The sequence below is a fragment of the Trichoderma evansii genome (genome assembly GCF_050947405.1).
Source record: "Trichoderma evansii strain SZMC 28006 chromosome Unknown GGI43scaffold_14, whole genome shotgun sequence".
Taxonomy (NCBI): domain Eukaryota; kingdom Fungi; phylum Ascomycota; class Sordariomycetes; order Hypocreales; family Hypocreaceae; genus Trichoderma; species Trichoderma evansii.
The window spans coordinates 288,143-309,080 of NW_028145192.1; the positions used below are offsets into that span (position 1 = coordinate 288,143).

General features: G+C 49.6%; 9 protein-coding genes across 9 annotated transcripts; 5 read left to right on the top strand and 4 right to left on the bottom strand.

The window, feature by feature from the left end:
• Nucleotides 1–797: 797 nt before the first annotated feature.
• GGI43DRAFT_87686 (uncharacterized protein) lies at nt 798–1,874 on the bottom strand. The gene has a single exon (XM_083210438.1). It carries the CDS (start codon nt 1,489–1,491, stop codon nt 928–930), a length of 564 nt encoding a protein of 187 aa, XP_083059148.1. The 5' UTR covers nt 1,492–1,874; the 3' UTR covers nt 798–927.
• Nucleotides 1,875–2,418: 544 nt separating this feature from the next.
• GGI43DRAFT_87691 (uncharacterized protein) lies at nt 2,419–4,266 on the top strand. Its single transcript, XM_083210439.1, has 3 exons — nt 2,419–2,780; nt 2,952–3,539; nt 3,600–4,266. Exons 1-3 carry the CDS (start codon nt 2,572–2,574, stop codon nt 3,850–3,852), a joined length of 1,050 nt encoding a protein of 349 aa, XP_083059149.1. The 5' UTR covers nt 2,419–2,571; the 3' UTR covers nt 3,853–4,266.
• Nucleotides 4,267–4,882: 616 nt separating this feature from the next.
• Nucleotides 4,883–7,137, bottom strand: GGI43DRAFT_87696 (uncharacterized protein). Its single transcript, XM_083210440.1, has 2 exons — nt 6,717–7,137; nt 4,883–6,644 (listed from the first exon to the last, which is right to left on the bottom strand). The coding sequence occupies exons 1-2, from the start codon at nt 6,973–6,975 to the stop codon at nt 4,888–4,890; spliced, it is 2,016 nt and encodes a 671-aa protein (XP_083059150.1). The 5' UTR covers nt 6,976–7,137; the 3' UTR covers nt 4,883–4,887.
• An 814-nt stretch (nt 7,138–7,951) lies between these two features.
• On the top strand, nt 7,952–9,414 carry GGI43DRAFT_408617 (Smc5-Smc6 complex subunit NSE1). The gene has a single exon (XM_083206382.1). The coding sequence runs from the start codon at nt 8,051–8,053 to the stop codon at nt 9,029–9,031; it is 981 nt and encodes a 326-aa protein (XP_083059151.1). The 5' UTR covers nt 7,952–8,050; the 3' UTR covers nt 9,032–9,414.
• On the top strand, nt 9,308–11,125 carry GGI43DRAFT_87706 (uncharacterized protein). Its single transcript, XM_083210441.1, has 2 exons — nt 9,308–10,636; nt 10,696–11,125. Exons 1-2 carry the CDS (start codon nt 9,583–9,585, stop codon nt 11,022–11,024), a joined length of 1,383 nt encoding a protein of 460 aa, XP_083059152.1. The 5' UTR covers nt 9,308–9,582; the 3' UTR covers nt 11,025–11,125.
• GGI43DRAFT_87709 (SPRY domain-containing protein) lies at nt 11,002–13,122 on the bottom strand. Its single transcript, XM_083210442.1, has 2 exons — nt 12,512–13,122; nt 11,002–12,450 (listed from the first exon to the last, which is right to left on the bottom strand). Exons 1-2 carry the CDS (start codon nt 12,940–12,942, stop codon nt 11,226–11,228), a joined length of 1,656 nt encoding a protein of 551 aa, XP_083059153.1. The 5' UTR covers nt 12,943–13,122; the 3' UTR covers nt 11,002–11,225.
• A 16-nt stretch (nt 13,123–13,138) lies between these two features.
• GGI43DRAFT_87734 (uncharacterized protein) lies at nt 13,139–13,820 on the bottom strand. Its single transcript, XM_083210443.1, has one exon. The coding sequence runs from the start codon at nt 13,603–13,605 to the stop codon at nt 13,195–13,197; it is 411 nt and encodes a 136-aa protein (XP_083059154.1). The 5' UTR covers nt 13,606–13,820; the 3' UTR covers nt 13,139–13,194.
• Nucleotides 13,821–14,363: 543 nt separating this feature from the next.
• On the top strand, nt 14,364–16,916 carry GGI43DRAFT_87765 (GATA-type transcription factor). The gene is made up of 3 exons (XM_083210445.1): nt 14,364–14,847; nt 14,909–15,450; nt 15,509–16,916. The coding sequence occupies exons 1-3, from the start codon at nt 14,510–14,512 to the stop codon at nt 16,336–16,338; spliced, it is 1,710 nt and encodes a 569-aa protein (XP_083059155.1). The 5' UTR covers nt 14,364–14,509; the 3' UTR covers nt 16,339–16,916.
• A 1,158-nt stretch (nt 16,917–18,074) lies between these two features.
• On the top strand, nt 18,075–18,807 carry GGI43DRAFT_385091 (uncharacterized protein; the record flags this gene model as incomplete). The annotated part of the gene is made up of 2 exons (XM_083203605.1): nt 18,075–18,687; nt 18,749–18,807. The coding sequence occupies 2 exons, from the start codon at nt 18,075–18,077 to the stop codon at nt 18,805–18,807; spliced, it is 672 nt and encodes a 223-aa protein (XP_083059156.1).
• Between the last annotated feature and the right edge of the window lie 2,131 nt (nt 18,808–20,938).

The window sequence follows — 20,938 nt, forward strand, 5'->3', positions numbered from 1 at the left end:
CTTTCGCCTCTCAACCCCCCCCACCCCCCCCCCCCCCCCGACGCTCCAACATTTATCTTTTGTGTTTTTGGTTTGGTGTGGGGGGGGGGGGGGCGCCAATGACGATGAGCAGCTTCGTATATGGGCTGTGAAGTTCGGTACGAAATTGTTATTCGCCAAGAGCTTCGGACAAAGCACAAATATGCATATTGTGAACCAGCTTGCTCCCTGCATTATGCGAAATATTGGTTGAGTTGGCGAATGCCTGGACTTGTCAACCTGTACTCCGTACAACCACTCAATGCTACCTTAGTGCATACTTACTAGGTGGTATTTTGCACCATGGTAGTCTTGTAGTTTCTTTCATCTTTGCGAGGCCGTCGGAAATCCGAGAACAAGCATCTATTCAATGAGAATATGTACAAGCCCAAATACAGAAAGAGCAATTGCTGGGGTAATCAAAGTAACCGATGCGCTGGGATGACTTCAAAAGCTACCGAAGTCGTCAAAGACCGGGTCCCTGGATCACCTCTGCCGAAGCTAGAGCCGGCATCAACGAGGAAGTGAATGGCCACTCGGTGAACTTGGACAAAGCCTTCTTGGAAAAATACTATACTAAGTTACTGCTGATACTAGCACTGCTGGTGCTGATGTCGCCGACTTGTGATAGGACGAGAATACGGTGCTAGCTCGCCAGGATGAAAGTCGGGGAATTCCATCTCCACCGCCATGTGCTGGGTCTGGGAAGCTGCCTGGAAAGCTCAAACTCGTTTCATCTCTCGCGGCTCCGTAGAGAAGTTCTGCAATGAATGCCTGTCTTCTGATGTAAATCCATCCCCATGCGGCAGCATAGTTCCACGTGTATGAGCAGCCAGACGAGCTGGGATTCGTCGGGAGTCTCCCCCCACCTTCCCGAGGCCTGGCCACGTCTATTCGAGTGACGGTCGCTCATGGCAAGAGGGAGGATTGGCACGTCCTAGCACATGCGCCTTGTGCAGACGCAGGACGTGTGCAGCGCGCTACTGCATCATGTAGGCTCTGGCGACGGCGTGCAATCTGTTTCGCCCCAAAGCCCGACCGGCCGCTGCTGGGACCCGACGGGCTGGGTGCGGATTGACGGGAGTCAATGGCTGGTGCTCCCGCTGGCAGCTCCCGTAACACGCTTGCCGCACACCATCCTCCCAGAGAGCTGGGCCCGAAACGTTCGTCCGCCCAACCACAGCCCACGGCCCCGTGGACCCTCGTGCATTGACGGTGCTGTGTTTCCCTGGCTGGTGGCAGACACTGGACAGACACTGGACAGACACTGGACAGACCCCGCGCGGGCTCCGGGGCGTTGGACAGGCCCATCGAAGCCCCATCGTCGCCCGTTGCTAATTCCTGGGAGTGGGGGGTTTTGGAAATAGGAGCTTCTCCCCATGAGTCGCGCGCTTGCGAGACGAGGCGAGCAGAGCAGAAGAGACCGCTGGACACACCGATTCTGCGTCGCCCGGCAGATGCAGCATCAAGCATGAAGCGTAGAGCACCGACGCGCGCTGCAGGCTTGTTTTTTGGCCTCGTGCCAATTTGGCGTTGTCATTCATAGCGGCGGAGGTACTTCGTAGTAGCGGTATTCTGCACTGACAGGCGGCGTGCACGCTTGTACAACAAGAGCCGCCCTTGCTGGCCCAGGGATCCATGGGCTGGTAATTAGTAGTGATGATTTTTCCCAAGTGAAGGATGACGACTCGGGCCTCTGCCTTTTGCCCTTGCAGAATACGGAGTAACGTTGTCTGACTAACCAGGCGCTGGTAGTGCCCTGTACCTGCCTGTCCTCCTGGCTGAGGCAGGGAGCCCGCGAAGGAGAGAACTATCCCAGGTTGCTGGTGCCGGTCCGGTGCAAGTGCGCGTAGCTCGACACTGTACAGCTGCCCTGGCCAGGGTCTTTGCTGTCGGCGCACCACCCATCGCCGCGGAACCCATACAGTTTCTGCACTGTGCAAGCAGCTATTGCGCGCTAAGCATCGCTGAAGCTGCAGGCTGGCTGGACCTGGCCTGACCTGGCATTAGTGCTAGCCATACCTGTAATAACTAACCACCCTCTCGGTCTCGCAAGACGTTGTGCAACCTGTCGCTCTTCTCCGACTCTAATCTTCGCACACCACCGCTCTTCGCTGAGGCCTCATCGTGTCCGGCTTCACTTCAATCGCAGCAACTTGCTGGATGATGCGCTGCGATTATTAGGTCGTCGCTACATTCCTAGGCCCGGGACCTTGCGACGCTTGCCGATTTCAATTCCAGTCTGACCAACACTCAGTTCAGCCGCACCGACGAAAAACCAACGACCCTGAAGGATCGCCGTTTGCCGTAGTAGCCGCTACTATTACCGAAACAAAAGCAAAGAAAAAAAAAAAACAGAGCCTGCAGAAAAAAAGAAAGAAGAAAAGAAAGAAATCTCCGGCAACGATTCCGATTGCTTCGACAGGTCACATCGGATTACTTTTGCGATACCCATTTACCAGCCCGTCGGATTCCTTACGAAGCCTTTTTTTTCCAAGGTGTTCGCCCACTGAGACAACCACTGCCGTCACCCGTACTCCAACCAACAGCATCATGAGCTCCTCCGCCCAACCAGCGGGGCCATTGCCAAAGACCGATAAAGAGAGGAAGGGAATTGTCAAAGTGTTTGCCAAGGTCAAGGGCGTTTTACGAAGAACCGGCACTGAGCGCCAACCGTCTACTGCCACTGGAACGCCGGCAGGCGGTGTTGTCGCTACAACTGCCACGGTCCCAGGAACCAAGACCGAGGATGCTCCTAAGCAGTATGTGTGACACTAAATTGTTTCTTGAGATTTTTTTGTCGGGCTGCCCTGTTCTGCCTACTTGCCAGGAGCGATGCGCATGGGCATCCTTCATGCTGTGCTTTACGGGGCTCGCCTATGGCTGCTGTCCTGTCCGACTCAGCGTATCATGCTAACAAGACCTTGATATAGGATCAGTCATGTCGAAGCCAAAGCTGCCGAGGCGAGAGCTCTTTATGAGGCTATGCCCGGTGTTAGCCGGCTCTCTAAGCTGGAACTATTTGAAGAGAGGGCAAAGAAGCTGAATGAGCGATTTGGCCTGGAGATTCATCCTATGGAATGGCAGAGCGCCATCCCTAGCGATACCGTCCTTCGTATGGATAAGCCCATTCGAATGCGCATTCGACGGACCTGCCATCGCTGCAACGCTACCTTTGGCGCCACCAAGGAATGCCCCAACTGCAACCATAGCCGTTGCACCAAATGCACGCGGTACCCACCAAAGCGCTCCGAGGCTGAGATCATTGCTAGTCGTGAAAGGAGAGCTGCTAAGATCAAGGCCAACCGCGAGAACGCCCCCATACTACCCGATTACGGCCCAGTAGAGAAGAATCTTGTTCTCAAGCGCCCAAGCAAGACGGGAGGCCAGGATCTTATCCATAAGAAACCCCGTCAACGTGTCCGCCGAACTTGCCACGAATGCGATACGCTCTTCACAGCCGGAAATAAAACATGCGAAAAGTGCAAGCACGTTCGTTGCACGGACTGCCCCAGAGACCCGTAAGTTGACATTACCCCCCTGAGCGGCGTTGAGTAGATGCTAACAATAGTACGCGATAGGCCCAAGAAAGACAAATATCCGTTCGGCTATCCTGGCGATCAATTTGGACCCAAGAGTATACCTCATTATGAATGCTTAAATTGCAAAACTGTTTATCCCACCGGGGTCGAAGATGGGACGGAATGCAGGAAATGCAAATTTCCAAAATCGCACGCCTCTCCTCGTGCTCTGCCTCGCAAAGTAGAACCGATACCCGATGCAGAAGTCATACGAAAGCTGCAAGCCAAGCTGGACAACCTAAACCTCACATAGAGCTGTTTATCTCAGCTCTGTCAGCACCGATAGGCCTATGCCTACACCAGTCTTTTAGCGAATTATTTTTCTCATTATGTTTTTGCATTCACCTTAACGTCTGCTCTGGTTTTTTTTATAGAAACGGCTTGACGACGTCAATCGACTTTATTGGAGCGTCGATTCCGTGCTGAGGCATTCCCCATTTCCTCTTCACACCCCCCTTTCTCCCTTACTACCCTATTTCATCTGGCGACGTTTATTTTTTTCTTCTATTACCCCAACGTCGACCCAGCGAACATGCGAAAACAGCAACACTCTTTTCTTTTGTCTTCAACAATAAAGTGAAAGAGGAAAAACGAAAAAGAAGCGAACAGCGATCTGTCGATCCATCGCTCTATCTAACTGGCTAGAAGAGGCAACTATGCGGCGGATATGACAGATAGACAAGGAGGAAGTTGGCTTCAGCCCGGAACGGTCAGCTCATTGATGTAAAAGAGTCGCTTTTGTATTGTTTTTATATTGGACTCTTTTTGTTATTTGGTTTTGTTATACCTTGGTTTCTTTTTGTCCTATCAAGTTTGAGCGTTACAAAAAAATGAGGCGAGAGAGCACGACTGGTTCCTTATTTTCTCCGTCTCTTTTCCCTTTTATCTTGTTTATTTATCGTCATCTCCTTAACCTATTCCTATCAACCTTTTGATTTTGTCATTCTCATATCATTCTAAGCTGCGCCTGGATTAGTAATGATGCAAAGCTCCAATTTGAAACAGAATGTTAATTCTTTCTTCGATGTGGTAGCTATAAGTACATAAAATGCATTTAGTCATTTGTCTGAGCGTCATGTCATGTCTGAAAGTGTGTATACTGTGACTTTGTTGTTGTCTAGAGGAGTAATTTCTTGTGTATTATACCGATTATCAGTACTGCAATTAAATAAATCCTGCCATGTATTCCAATATTGTTTCACACAATGTATCTCTTCTCACCATCTTCCTTGTCGCTTCAAAGCTCAAACAATATACAAGTTTTGTCAAAACGAATAATCAAGTACACCTACTCTTCTATAATATGTGGCTCAAGCACCAACCTCACTGTAGGCGGCACACAGGGGCCCAACGTATCAAGTCGGTTCGCCTTCCGCCCAATATGCCTCCCACCAGCACCGTCCATACGGTTGTTCAAGTATATATGCTGATCTCTTAATGGCTGCTGCCCTGCCACCAGGCCCCTGAATTCGTTCGGATTGTAAATAGGCATCAGCCGATGCGTCGGGTAAAAGCGACCCCTGATAGACTGTTCCTTAAAGACCACGTTATCCTTGACGAGAACCCAGCACCACTGCCGGCTCCGCGTGACTTGGCTCCGCCACCGAATCTCGTCTTGCATGGCGAGCGGGAGCTTATCCTTCTCATCGTCAATGACGGTGCCAGCGATGCCGGGGCCCTTGGCCAGCTGGTAGATGGGTCCGCGGAAGAAGATTGACCCAGGATAGTCGGCACTAGTGAAGATGTGCAGCAAACCCATCACAGTTGTCGGGCTCGAGTTGGCCTCTGCCCCTGCCATTTTTACCCGCACGGTGTCGCCGATTTCGAGACGTTCAGCACCGAAGAAGCATCCGAAATATGATACGGCCTTGCCGGTGGGGTCGTCACCACGACGAGTCCAGAGAGAATGAGAGAAATCGACTTTCGACGCGGCCATCTTGGAGGCATCTAGATTAAGAAGGTCTCGGCGAACAGAGTTGTTCCCAGCAGATTGAAACAGATTTTCCCAGGGTATCTCATCAAATATTTTGTCTTTGAGCTCTGCAATGTCAACAGACGGGACGCTATAGCAGTAGAAAGGCCGCAAGTCGGCCTCAGCCTTTGAGATATTGGTTTGAGGCACCATAGCGTGGCCAATGGGCAGTAGATCGAATACCATCCCGTTGGGGGTGGCGTTAGGGGGGGTAGAAATTATCCCAAGGCGCCAAGTATTACCCGTCTGATACCATACTAACTCTCCGGCTCGGAAAAGCAACGAGCCCTTTAAAGACCATTGAATAGCCTGGGGTTTTGGTTGCTGAGCTGCCTGTTGCTGAATCGTCTGCTGCTGAACCATCTGCTGCTGGGCCGTCTGCTGGGCCGTCTGCTGGGCCGTCTGCTGGGCCGTCTGCTGCTGAAGCGGTGTGGGTGCTGCAGCTGCAGGAACAGGCATTGGAGTCGAAGGATTGGTGGTAGCTATGGGAGGTAGCTGGGATGGCGTCGGTTGTAAAATCTGAGTGGGTTGAGTGGGCTGTATCGGCTCACGCGGTTGGATAGGCGTGGGTAGTGGTACAGGAGTCTGCTGGATGGGTTTTTGCTGTGCCGGCTGCAGAGGCTGCTGTGCTGCTTGCGGATGAGGCGAAATATTGGGCGGTCTGTAAGATGGTTGACCAGGGATTGGGGGTAGCGGAACAGGCGTCACTTTGACTGGCCTCTCAGATTTCTCGGCCTTTGCTGAGGACTGTTCGGCTAGGGCTTGAATAGGAGGTGGAATTGGGGAATGAGCAGGAATAGAGATAGAGGCGTGAGTTAGACTTTGGCTGATCGCTTGGACCATTGGCTCTTCGGGAGCATATGAAGCCTTCGAAGGGGCGGGTATGTTACAATGAACACAGCAGCAGTCTCCGTAGTCTTTGGATGCCGATAGCAGCCATATCAAGTGAACGCCGAACTCTTGTGGGCTTTTGAATAGCTTTGACTTGGTAGGGTATCCAGAAACCCAAAGATGCTTGGATTTTTCGTATAACCAGTATCCTCGTGGGAAATTCACATACCACGGGTTTCCCTCTGCATAAAAATTTCATTAGGCTCTGTCCTGGTGGCATCATCATGCTCTCTTCGCTTGGGCGAATAACTCACCGTCTGGATTGGGGGATAGCTCCTGTTTCAATAGAATACCCAGCTTTATCCGCCACTCTACGAATCTTGGGTCGTCCTCGGCCAATCTCGTCATCTGTGGCTTTGTTCGCGGAGTCTTATCTGCCACAGCTGCTTCCTTGCCTGACTTCTTCGCAGCGTTGGCGGCTGGCACTGGTGTTGTCACCGGCCAATACCCTGGCCCGGTGTCTGCTCCATCGCTTCTTGCAATGCGGACCACATCAAAATCTTTGGTGTCCATGACTTCTAAACTGTGGTACCGCTCGTCTCACTCGCCCCAGACGAGCGCGGGCGACGTTCTACCTCCCTCACGGCCACACACAGCCTGACCCGACACGTGGGTCACGGGACTCCTTAGTTTGAAGTAGATTTTAAAGAATTTGTATATCTCATACAAGTGGCCAGAGGAAACAGATGTAGATGGTCGTGCAATTATTGACTGAAAAGATGTTTGCTGATTCGAACAGCTCAAGGGGCGCGCTGTTGGGCCGTATTCTAGAGTGACGAAGGATACTGGAAGATACTCAAAAGAGCCGCTCCAAGAGTTTCATAGAGAGCTGTGCGCCTCAATGAGATAATTGAGGATATTCGACTGTAGGCCGTATTTTGTACCCCGATACCACGATGGAATTAGTAAAATTGACTATTTGCTCTGTTTTGACGCAATGATGGATTGATTGCTTCTAACGACAAAGCCGACGTGTAGCGGTTGGTCAGTGAGATTTGATGAGTCATCAATGCTGTGGCGCAGTCGTCCAGCTGCAAACCACTAAATCCCATATGAAGTATGAAGTACAAATATCCTAATTAAACAAAACCTTTGAATATATCAAGATCATTGAATATTGTTGGGGATAAACTACTGTAAAAGTGACGAAGAGCGGTCGACTTTCGTCTACTTGGAAACACCATGTACTGTTTGGAAAGCTGAGGATAGGTATTCGAAGTACGCTTCAAACTTTACATAGGCGATGATTGGAATCGCCCTTCATTTACCAATTTTTCATCTCAAAGATCTTGTTGTCTAAACTATATATTTTGTAATCAACTATAAAATGAATATTAAAATATAAATAATTAACCTGAGGGCCTGGGATAATTCACATCATGGACAGCTGTTGTCTTGTACTAAGCAGATCAAGCCACGCACCGCCACAGCCAATTAATGAGGCACGCGTGGTTCACGCGTTTTTGCGATGCTGCCCTAAAGGCCGATAAGGAACTCGAAGCTCTTCCAACATCAGAACTTCTTGCTGAAGCTTATTCGATGAAATAATTCCATCTCATCAATAATACGAGTCAGAGAATAAACATAAATGGAACCTCCGACCAACTATGGCCACGGCAACAGGGCCTTTCTTCAGGCCCTTCTTGCCAGAGGGACATTAACGTACCCAGAGGCACGGCCTATAATTGCAGCCATCATCAATGCCGATAATGCAAAGAATCCCGACAGCGAGGAATGCAGGCCTGATCAGGTCTCAGAAGAGATCTTTCTGAAGTACATCGATAAAGCTTCTAGCGCGGTATCTTTATTTGATTATGAGATCCGGAGCACGCAACATCAAGCGACCAAAGAGAGAATCTTTGCTCTTGTTAACACCACCTCTGATCCACAAACTCAGCTGGCCACAATTTACAGTCCAGAAGAGTTATCATTTATCAAAAGAGTCCTCGATGCCATGTTTGAGAAATTCAACCGGCCCCGCATGGAGTCCCTCTGTATTACCGAAATGCAAGCCATCAAGCTGGCGAGGCCACCACGCAGAGAAAGTCAAGGGGGAGAAGAACCACAGTCACAAGCCCCAATAGATAGAGGGCTAAAGCACAGCGAAGTGGAAAACGTTCTCGAAAGTCTGGTAGAAGGCGGCTGGTTTGAGATTAGCAGAGAAGGATTCTACTCGCTCTCACCTCGCGCACTCATGGAGCTTCGCCCATGGCTGGTCGACATGTACAATGACGCAGATGTCGAGCCTGGTGATTGGCAACGGATCAAATTCTGTGAGGCCTGCAAAGAGGTTGTGACTTGGGGGCTCAGATGCTCAGACCCTGATTGCACACTTCGACTGCACGACATCTGCCAACAAGCATTCTGGAGGTCACGACGAGGAACAACGTGCCCCAAATGTTCGCGGGAATGGACTGGGGATCATTACGTGGGAGAGAGAGCCATCACAATGACTGAGGCGTATCAAAGAGGCCGAAGACGAAGTGGTGGTCATAGAAATACGCTGGCAGATGACGTTATTCGTGAGCAAGGGGCTGAGGAAGAGAGCGAAGGCGAAGAGGAAGAGTAAGAGAGATAATTGTAGGGCGGATCTTGAAGACATTGGTAACGAGTATTTGCGCTGCAACCTGGAATAGGTACTAGAATTGGGCATATTAAGGATGGCAAGGAATTATTAGCATGACTATTTACGAAGGATACCCCAGAATAAAACTATCATTCAGCTAAGAAAAAATATAACATTTTCTTTAGTATCGTTTTATTCGAAAGGTACCAGTTATTTAATGTCGCCTTTGGTGTGGTTTACACAGTACCCATTTTTGCCATGTGCTCAGCGTTATGGGCACCCTTGAAGCTTAAGATGCATCGTAGCTTTGATTGGCTAAAGCTCAAAGTGCTGCATCCAATGACATCACTCTCACGATGGTCTTGTGTCGCCATCATCGATGCATGCACGTGTCAGCTAATTTAAGACATGTTAGTATTAATTGATTCCAAAGTGACAAAGGCTGCCGGTATTGCATTCTTTCCTCAAACATCTACGGCGCAGTCATCCGCTCAACAGCCTCTACCTAATCACTGCTCTTCAGCTTATTATTACGCGACCAACACAAAGCCAATATGTTGGAATACTTTTCCTACAAAAGGTTCAAAAAGAACAAAGAAGAAAAGGATGGAAAAGAGGTTGGGAAAGATGACGGAAAGTCAGAAGCAGACGGCAACAAGCCCGTCGCAAAGACAGAAGACGCCAAGAAGAACGAGAATTACGACTCGTCTAGCTCAGAGCCCCATGCTCAAAAGGTCGTCTTGAAGCCAGAGGACGAGCGCTTCCTCGAAGAACTCCTCGCGCAGGATACCGATGGCCCTCCGCCACCACTGCCCCCGCGCATCTACACGTACGACGTAGATTGGCACTCTGGCGACGAATCATCCATCGCCGAGTCAAGAAAAACCACTGACGATGAGAAAGAGGAGGCTGGGAAAACATCAGATGCCGCCAAAAAGGAAGACGAGTCTGCGAAACCCGCCGAGAAAGCAGACAAGGCGAAGGAAAAGACTGAAAAGAAACCGAACAGACTGTCGCTCTTATTTACACGGAGCAAGAAGCCAGCAGACAACGTCAAGTCTGGCGACTCGCTCAACCCAGATACCGAAAACGTCACGACAAAGGAAGCCGAGCGCGAAAAGAAGGACCTCACCCGTGTTCTTGACCGTCTCAGTCTTTCCGCCAAGAACAACAAAGTCGTCTCCGAGTCCAAAGACTCGTCTGACCTCCTCCAGAGATTCACACAAGTCTTTAAAGATCTCGTCAACGGCGTGCCCACCGCCTATGATGACCTCACCAAGCTGATCGAGGACCGCGACGGTTCCATCAATAAGCTTTTCGAAAAGCTGCCCCAGTCACTGAAGAAGCTTGTCACGCAGCTCCCTGATAAGCTGACTACTACGCTGGCTCCGGAACTTCTAGCTGCCGCTGCAGAGGCACAGGGCATCAAGGTGGTTGAAGGTGGCATGAAGGGGACGGCCAAGAGGATGCTCATGGGGCAAAACTTGGCCGACTTGGTGAAGAAGCCAGGCGTGATTGTTAGTATGCTGAAGGCAATTGTAGAGGTCTTGAAGAATAGATGGCCGGCGTTTATTGGCATGAACGTCATTTGGAGTGTTGCTTTAAGCTGTAAGTGACTTTTTCTCGCCTTTTGAGAACTGCAAAGCTAACTACCTATGATTGCGCAGTGCTGCTTGTTGTGCTCTGGTACTGCTACAAGCGCGGTCGAGAAGAACGAATTCTCCGTGAAGAATCCGAAGCTGGAGCTAGTGCTGAAGCTGGACCTAGTACCGAAACCGATAGCCGGCGTTTTGAGGAGCTCTCCGACGACTCTAATGGTGAAGGATCCGGAGAGAAGAATACAGACGCCGCAGAGGAGGCTGAAGAGGCCGCAGAAGCCATACCGGTGATCATAACGTCGCCAGATGGGGAAGAGAGAGCATCGCCAGCACCGAAAGGAGCTTCAACGCCAGAAATGCCGCGGCTAGATGCTTCAGAAGAGCCGAATCGCCCCTAAAGGATACATCTTACTTTTTACTTTAATGAGATAGGACGATACCCCCTTTAATGAGATGGATATGAAATGACGACATGGGATTTTGATAATAGTATTAATATTGTAGTTTTCTTCTTGCAATGTTACGCACGATATGCAAATGGGTATCTTATGTTATGCTAGTTATGTACCTGTTAGTGTTTAATGCATCACTCGCCTAAATCAGTCATCTTGCACTAGTTCCTTGATCTCTTCTCTGCCAGGCGCCATGACTACATCCTTGATCTTCTCGTCAACATCGGCCTGGTTTGTAGCGCCGCCGCCGTCCTCCAGCCAAAAGTCCACCTCGTCGATGATATCGTAGACAACATCCTCTGCAATCTGTTCCTGGTAGCGCTCCACAACGGCATGCAAGGAGTTCGTATTGAGCCCATCAGGCTGGATCATGTCTACTTCGCCATTAGTAGAATCATAATCCGCTGGCGGATACCAGAAATCTGGCCCAAAGTTGACTTCCACAGCACCACCCCTAAACACGCTCACGGCGGGATAGTACCCCAGCATGCCATCGTCGAGGCCTTCTCGGGCGCCGACTTGGGGCATCGGTTTCGACGCGGGAGGGAGGAATCCCAAAAGATTCTCAAAAGGCGTCCCCATAAGTACGCCGTTTTTGTAGACTCTGATGTACGAGTCGGGGAGGGTGCGCAAGGCAGGTGAAGGGTGTGTCGGGCACGGAGCATCTGTAGAAGAGCTTGCTGATACGGCTGGCGAAGGATTCATAAGGTCTTCTAGTTCTTTGGTGGTGTGGTATTCGATCTTCTCAAAGTATGTATGCGCCTTGAATCGGATCGGCACTCGGTCTCGCACAATATTGGCAGCTTCGGCGGTTGGCGGCGGCGGTTCATCGGTAGCATCTACAGCAGGGTTATAGTGCCCAGCCATGATTTTCCTATGCAGATGCTCCGATGGCAGCTGAATTTCGAGGCCAATGACATCGCCTTCCTTTATGCCCTCGCCGGGAGGAAAGAATTCTTTCGGCCGGGACATGAAGACCTTCTCACCAGCTACATCTCTAATACCATAGCTGTAAGCATCAAAACCAACGGGGGCATCCAGCGATGCTTCTCGTCTCGCCCATCCCATGCGCACGTGTCGGCCTCCAACGGGCTTTGCCTCGCCGTCTTTTGGCTGCTGTATGCCCTGTGTAACTCTGCACTCCCAATACCACCTCCCTTCGCGGACAGCTACATTGGCCCTTGCCATTCGGAAGCCTTTATCAGTAGTCACCTGTCGGCCAGACTTGTCGAAAAAGACGTGCGTAGCGGCATCCTCGAAGCTCATCCTCGGCCCGAAAGGTTCTGGTTCGGTCTGCCGATAGTATAGCGTGGAAGGAAATAGAGGGTCGGCGATACACGGGGTATAACGAAAGTTTTTCTTGTTGAAGACACTTTTGTGTGGAAGTGGTTAGTGGATTGGAGAATACATAAGCTTAGAGTAGAGCTCCTTACTGATCAGAGGTTTCCATAAATTCAATTCCCTGTCCGTCTGGCCCATCCACCCGATGATGTAGTGTCATCACAGGCCCACGAGGAGGGTCAAAATCTGATAACTTTGGCGGTGCTAACTTATACCGAAGAGGTCTGTTCTCGCTCGGCTCGGGCTCGCGTCCAGCTTTGGGATCTGGAGTGGCGGGGTTGCTGTCGCCGCCTTTGGCCTCACGTTTCTTGAGGGTGTCTTTCTTTGCCCTGACAGGCTTGGAACGCCCCGACTGAGACGCATCGTCGGCGTGCTGGGCTTCGGAAGACGGCTTTACATCTGGATTCAACGGTGACGGTACAGCGGGACTATGGCCTTCGTCAAAGGCGCGCTTCTGAGGGATGGACGAGAGGGACGCGGTGGGGGTAAGCTCTCGCTTAGGGCTCCCAACGTCTGAAGCCATCCTTGAAGATGAGCCGTGGTGGAATAGAGAAGAGATCCAGGCCTCCAGATAGAGATGAAAGTGGTGGCTGGTTGATCCGTGATGGCAATTGGCAGTTGTGTCACGAGATATTGACAGTGATGGTGGGGTTATGCGTATCTGTCTGTCTGCTTGCTGGTGTAGCTGGAGACACACGATGCCGCGAAATCGCAGCTACCCTAGTAGACTAGCATCTTCGTATCGATTACAGCAAGTATGGCGTACCGCGTTATCTTATCGGTCTGATCGCGTCAATGGCTCAGGCCAAAAACGTGCTAGCCTTGCCGATGGCCGACGCAGTGTGGCTGCCCCTTGTTTGTACAGCCGCAGCCAATAGAAGGTCGACAATTGTAAGCAGACTCGTCCAGGCAACAGTATAGCGGTCGCGTCATTGGCCACTTGCTGTAGACAGTGGGCTAGCAGCGGGCTCGCGGTGGGTTGCAGTGGGTTTGCCCGCTGTTGGAGGACCCTTCGGGACCTTTTTGCATGCTGAAGTGACGCTTCTAGGCCTTGATGCAGCGCGCCAGTCACGCCAGTCCAACAGGCTGCGGCGCTTCTTCGATGCCACCTTCGACTTCTTGCGTGGTGTTTAGATAATTTATTTCCGATCAAAAAGTCCGTGTGCTCGCCTGGCACCGCCGACATCTGGACGGCCTCACCGCTGCTCGCGTATCCATTGACCTCGCGGCATAAAGCCACGAGACGCAAGGCTTCAGTGTCCTCCTCCTCGCTGCTCGGCCTGGCCAGGGTCCCACCAGAATTGGGCTTTGGCTGATCTGGAGAGATTCAAACAGAGATCGGGAGCCACTTTACAGAGTACATGCAGCACAAACTAGGACTCGGCATGCAGCTCAACTCTGGCCCGGAAAAGTGATCAAAAAGATAAAAAAGAGAGCAACGACAAGCCCGAGCCACTTCCAGTCGTCTCGCATCGAATCACAGCGCTTCGCATCGTCCTGCCTCATCTCGTCTCGCTTCCAGAAGCGCCCCGCCCCCCAAAAAACCATACAAACCCTGGACGCCTGCCTGGTTGTCTGATTTTCCAGACTTCTGGAGTCATTCTATTCCGTTGTATTACCATTGCCCAGCATCTAAATCGCCGTTACAGACGCCTGCGCTGCTCTCCCGAGCACTCGGCCGAGCCTGTTGTCTCTTGATTCGTCTTCTGGCCCCCATCGAGACCCCCCCTGATACTTGATTTACTTCGCCTCTTGTCTCCTGACTCTCGGGTTCGGCACAACGTGGCAGCCGGCCCATCAGCAAGCATCAACACCATCAACCCTCTTCGGTTGCCGAATCTATCTATCGGTTTTCGGTGTTTTGCTCGTCTCTGCAGGCGTCTAAGCGCACCTCGACGTGATATATTCGCCACCTGGAAGCCGATTATCTCCCGCTGGCAAATGTCTTACTCGGCCGCCGGTTGACGAACCCGTGCTTGCGCCACTATTATTTGTCAGCCCACGTACCACGCCCGACAATTCTCTGTCATTGAATATCATCTACTGAGAAGGCTTCGATATTTCCTGGAACTTGTTTCGTTGTTGTGGAAATGAGTGAAGCATCAAAACCGGGGACGCCGCCTGTCGGCGTCCAACGGGAATCTGGCTCCGCAAGAACAGCTTTACCTTCTCGGCCTATGTCGGTCAAAAATCGCGAAACTACACCGTCAGATACCATCAGCTCAGCTCGATCTTCAGTTGAAAACGATGGCTACGAATCCAAGTATACCGAGGGAAATGCCCCTTCGATTTCAAAAGATAGCCCAGGCAAAGACGAAGAGATTTCGTCAAATGGTGGCAGCCCAAGAAGCACGTCAAGCGTGTCTAAAAATAAGAAATTGGTAGCATCAGGGGCAAATGTCCAAGGACAAGGTGGACAAGTCTGCAGGTTGGTCTCGTTTGCTATATATGTTGTTGTATCGTGAGTTCTTGGCTTACACTTTTTATAGTAACTGCAACACTACTCGCACTCCCCTCTGGAGGAGATCCCCGCAAGGGGCTACCATCTGTAACGCATGTGGCTTGTATTTGAAGGCTCGAAATGCTTCTAGACCAACAAGTCTGAAAAAGCCCCCGAATCTTGTATCTACTGGCGGCTCGGCTCAACCTCCTGCAAAACCAAGCCCTTTTTCCCCACAAAAGTTGTTGCCAAATGTCGCTGGTGCAACCTATGTGGCCGCCGATGCAACTCAATCGGGCACCTGTCCAGGCGGTGGCCGCTGCAACGGCACTGGCGGCGCTGAGGGCTGTAACGGCTGTCCGGCATACAATAACCGCATGTCCAAGAGCGCTCAGCTCAACGTTGGGCAGCGACAAGGCGGATGTCACGGCCGGGTTGAAGCCAAGAATGAACCCGTTCCAATCGATGTCAACGCCCTTCAAGCGCAAGATCGAGATACAACTGTAATTATTGCCTGTCAAAACTGCGGAACAACGATAACCCCCCTCTGGAGGAGAGATGAGAGTGGGCATACTATATGCAATGCTTGTGGTGAGTTTTTTATATGATACTAATGGGCTGTATATATAGTTCTAACACATAAAACTAGGTCTATATTACAAGCTTCACGGTGTGCACAGACCAGTTACTATGAAAAAAGCTACTATCAAGCGACGGAAGCGCGTGATACCTGCGGCTCATGATGAGGACATGGATGAAGCCATGGATGATATTGAAACTCCACATCAGGAGCAAACTCCAGAGAGAGGAACTATAAACGAGGATGGATCAGTAAATCTAGGTCTTCGACGCCGCCCCGGTCACCCCCTGACCATCGAACCGGAGCCGGCCATGCGATCGAGCCGACATACTTCGCCGTTACCGTCTGCCTCCGCGTCTGATCTTGCAGTCTATCACCAGCATAGCACAGCTTCACGTAGTGTGCCGCCTTCTCTTAACGACGAAAATAAACTTGCGCCGCTTACCTCAATGAATTCGACTATAGCCGATGACAGGCAACCGTCCCTGTCTCCAGCCTCATTTATTTCCTCCGCACGAAAACGATCTTTCTCCGCCACGGAGGCGGATTCCGTAAACGGTACAGATAGCGGTCACGAAAGTGCCAAACGAATTTCGTCTATTAAATCTATCCTTAATCCATCAACAACTGCCGAAGAGTCACCGATGGCCGGTCCCACAAGTGCGGATCGTGGAGAATATGCGCTACCGCCGTTGAGATCTCCTGGGGCTAGTATATCCCCGAGACTACCAGGCGCTGGCGGGTTTACGCCACTTAATGCGATGTCTAGACCTCGAGATGCCGACGCGGAGAATGAACGAATAAGGGCAGAGCGCAGATTATTGCTAAGACAAGAGGCTGAGAGAATGCGAGAAATGCTTGCAGCAAAAGAACGCGAACTCATGGAACTGGGAGAGTGAAGATGAGGTTGACTGGGTTTTTCCTTTGTCTGTTTTGAGGGGGCCTGTTGGCGCCTTGTCAGTGCCTAATGAGTTTCTGTTACGACTCTGTTTACGATTCATTATTACTTGTCTATTTTTCAAATACTCCCTGGGAGCTATTTACTATGGCGTACCGGGAAGGATATCATGTTACAGCGCCTGGGACAAATGGACGGCGTACTCGAAAAGAAGATTTAAATTTAGGCCTGCAAAGGGATTGTTCACCTCGTGTGAGGTATAGGCCGGTGGTGTTTATGGCATCATGATTGATCTTGATGCCAGCTATGCTTGGCCTGCCAATGCTAGTGTATTGTGAGCTGTTGCTCTTACATGTACCACTCAGTTATTTTAAGAGATAGTTAGATAATAAGTACAGCATTATTGGTGTCTACCTAATCAAGACACAAAACGGGTAATGTTCATGGTTTCTTTCTTGCGAACTTTTGAGAAGTCTAGTTTATTGGTAAGCAAGCTGTGTCGTGTCTTTAGTATCTCTCTGCCGGTAACTGATAACGCCACAACTGCAAGCCCAGCCAATCCTAGTTGACGAAATCCGACCAGCCGCGTCCACGGGCATCTACTCCGTTGAAGATTTTAGTGCTCTGATCGGCAATTTCGCATTTAAATCTGATAAGAAAAAAAGTACGCCGAGGGGGGAATATGCCGTCCGCTAATCTCCGCGCTAATCCAACGGCCGAAAGCCGTGGCGTTTACCGCAACGAACTATTTTTGTGCTAGACGCCCCTTGTTCTTTTATGCTTCTGCTTCTTGTATGCATAGTATTACGGATAGAAGTGCCGAGTGTTTCTTTTTCCGTGGAAAATGTTTTGTTTCAGTATGATTAGAGCAAGGCTTAACATTGATGTTTAGTTTAGTCCTTTAGTGTAGAATAGGTCGATTCACCACCATATCTCCAGGCTGTAGCCCCACTATAGCAGCGTCGACTCTAAACGCGGTCTAAGCGCCTAAAGAGGAAAAAAAAAAATAGCTGCTGAATTGTTCATGGTCTCCTTCTTTACCCTGGCCAATGGGAATCGGAATTGCCAATTTACCTTTCAGCAGCTATGAGGTACTAGCAGCTCAACAGCATTTCACTTAGGCGGATTGTATGAATGAATGAATCACGCCTACAGCGATGGAGCCAGCTAAAAAGCCTCCCCGCGCGGCATTGCCGTTTAGCGATCTTAAAAGAGAAGGGATAAGAAAAAGACGGCAAAGATACAGAAAAGCCAATGCTATGCACAAGAAAGAGGAAAGGCAAAAAGAGCTTCCCAGCGCGACATTGCCGCCTAGTGATCTTAAAGGAGAAGAGGTAAAAACAAAAGGGCAAAGAAAAAGAGAAGCTGAAGCTGAAGTTTACGCAAGGAAGAGGAAATGAAGAAAGCACAATTCAAGTTATGGCAGCAGCAGATGCAGGAGCGTCGTCGCCAAGAAGAGATCGATGCTTTGAAGAAATTACAGGCGGCCACCGAGGCTGTACATGAAGCTGAGACCAGAGGAGACGCCCCAGCTAAAGAGCTTCCGGCGTGGTATCGCCGTGTGCTCGCTCTAAAAAAGACCAACAAAAAGCTAGACATCTACGACGAACCTGTAGACATCTTCGACCTTCCCGAAGACTTCTTTGACGAAGATATCTCGGATCCGGAAGAAGATGAAGAACTAGAGGAGCTGAGAGCGTACAGAGCAAGCCGCAAGAATAATGACAATAATTCGAAATGCTCGACCTCAAAGCCATGCGCGAAGAGCGGAAATGGGAGCTGATTGAAGAAAAGAAAGAGCAGCAGAAGCATAAGGAACGAGTTCTTAATGAGGAGGACACTCTAGTGAAGAAGATACAAGCGGCTATCGAAGCTGTACGGGAAGCCGAGAGTAGAGGAGACGCCCCAGCTCCTTTCACCTCCGTCGCTAACAAAACTTTCAAACTGTATTGCGTTGATCATGTGGAATACTGCTTTTATGAGAATTATTCCTCCAAACATGTCAGTTTCCACTACCATGTACCTGACAAAGGTTACGGCCGCATAGCCAAGGAGCCGCCCAACAGCGACACGAAAATTTATGGTCAAATTGATTTGACTAGTCCCGCGTGCGCCAGTTTCGAGGAATGGCTCCCTCCCAAAGAAGCAGGCCCCAAGATATACAGCATAAAGGACCGCAAGGGGAAATTTGAATTCACCTTTCAGTTCATCAGCAACGGTTACCTAATAGCCACTGTTCCGCGAGAGTTTGTCTTCCTGGATGCCGCCGTGGACCCGCTTGCTCCAGAGACATTCACTATGTACGGGGCGAGTAGCGATATTGCACGAAAGTGGGATGAAGAGAAAAGGAGTAAGCGGGAGCGCTCAAATTCGCCTGGTGAGACTATCGCTGACATGATGTTGGCTGATAGGTATGGCTGGTGGATGTAGAGTTTACAATAGCTCTGAAAGCTCGACAGCAGACGGTTAAGTGCGTACAGTTGCCACAGCGAATTATACTACCACTAAAAAAAAAATCTGCATACTTATAGAGAGAATTCATCCACCTTTATAAAAGAAAGAGAGGACAATGGGGACAGATCCATTATCTGTTACTTGGATGGCATTTTGTTTCGCGTCTATCTCACTATCAATCATTCTTCTTTAGAGTACCTAGATATCTTCAGTTACAAATTATCTAATGGGAGCAAGATAATTTTGAATGATGAAAATAACCAAAGTTGATTGATTGCCTTACTTGTTCTCTCTCTAATTCCAGTTCTTGCTCTTCTCTTGACTCAGCAGAACCAGGCAGGCAGTCTCATTCCACAAGCACATTGAGAAATTGCTTATGCTCTTGAGAACTGCATTATAAATCTCTCTCACACACTTCTTGCTGTCTAAGCCGTGACTTACCCGTAAGCAGTGGTGGAACAATACCACCACAGCGGTCTTGGATACAATCTTTCCAAATTTGCCTGCTGAAAATTCAAAATCAAAAGTGTCAAAGACCGTTTCATAGCAGTATATTTTGCTGCCTCGAATATCGATATAGGAGTAAGATATCTTCAAAACTGTCATTTCATATATGTTTTCAGAAAGCAAGTTTATTCAAGAGCGAAATTCTTCACTTATTGAAAAGTTGTGCCTACTTGGCCACTCCATTTGCTTAAAGTAGATATAGAAAATCACATATCACTGCAAATATCATTCTTACCTCTGAATATCCTCTTCTGGCAATGATACAATGCAATATGGCCCGATAAAGGGTTGAATTACATCTTCCCCAAGGGTCATATATCCTAAAAATCGAGCCACAATGTGTATTGTTCGTTTTTATTCCATTCTCTGTAACCGAGATTTTGATTCTTGTAAGTGCAAATCACGTCACCTCCGGCAGCTTTTGTCTAACGTTCCGGGCGTCTAGTAAATGCTTACTTGTCAAACACATATCCTGATTCTCCACGTGGTTCTCAAAATGCGGTAACGAGCTGCTGTCGGTCCGTTTGTCATAGAGTCATCTGAGCGTATCTGCCGCTGCGAGCCGCAGATGAGCGCCCTGACTGATTAGCGGAATGAGTACAATCAGTTCCTGATTCGGAGCTGTCTACGGCTGGTAGAGCAAGCGTCTCGCTCTCCGCGGGCTACCTACCATATGAGTCCAAGGTAGACTTGGATTCGGCTTGGCCCCACTATCCGCGGTTAATGCTACTCGATTCGTCCGGTGTAAGTGCTACGTTAATGGTTTAGTCCACAAGTCTAGAAGCCAGTTCACACACCCTCAACTGGACAGTGGCTTTTAAGAGACTTCTCAAGAAGTTTCTAGAGCCTTCGTTGTGCACTTAAACCCCAATATCGGATGTTTGCCAATTGCAGTCGAAATCGGCGCGGGGCGGTGTGCTAAACTAGTTGGTCCTCGGGCTCGGGCATACGAGCAATGTTATCGGGTTGCACTACTAGTGTAATTGGCAATACATCGACATGGTCATAGCCTCTTCGCATCCATTCTGATCAGTCCAACCTCGACGTTAGGCGAACTAGCAGGGGCTCGCTAGATACTCCGGTGCGTAAGATGCTACTAGCCGCCACATACCACATAGGAGGAGCTAGTGTTTACTAGCCGCCACATACTGTATAGGATCTAGCGTCTCCTGAGACGTTGGTAATCGAAAGCAATCGAATCAGGAAAAAGGATGTCCTATCGAATATATTCCTTGAGCAGGGCGGGTTCGAGGATGACTGTTGTCGGAATATCGCATATAATAATCGGCGGCTTTTGTCTGAATTCTGCAATATTATTCTCTATGGTGGCAATACTAGTTGAAATAGGAATGACATGCTTCTCTCTATAAGCACCGACACTTAGTTTCATCATGCCTGTGGTGGATGTAATTCCTTCCGATATCTCATATATGTTCTTCGACATACGACACAATACCTTAATCGGATGGGTCACACCCGTCACAACTTTTATACTGTTCAACAGTTGACGGAGTTAAGAAGGTATAGTAGGAATGGCAGTAGGAGTAGTACTCGGTAGTGTAGGATTGCCGTGATGCCGAGCCAAAATATAACAAGGACCAATTCCGTTTCGCGGAGAAATCTCAAAGTCTCGAATATTA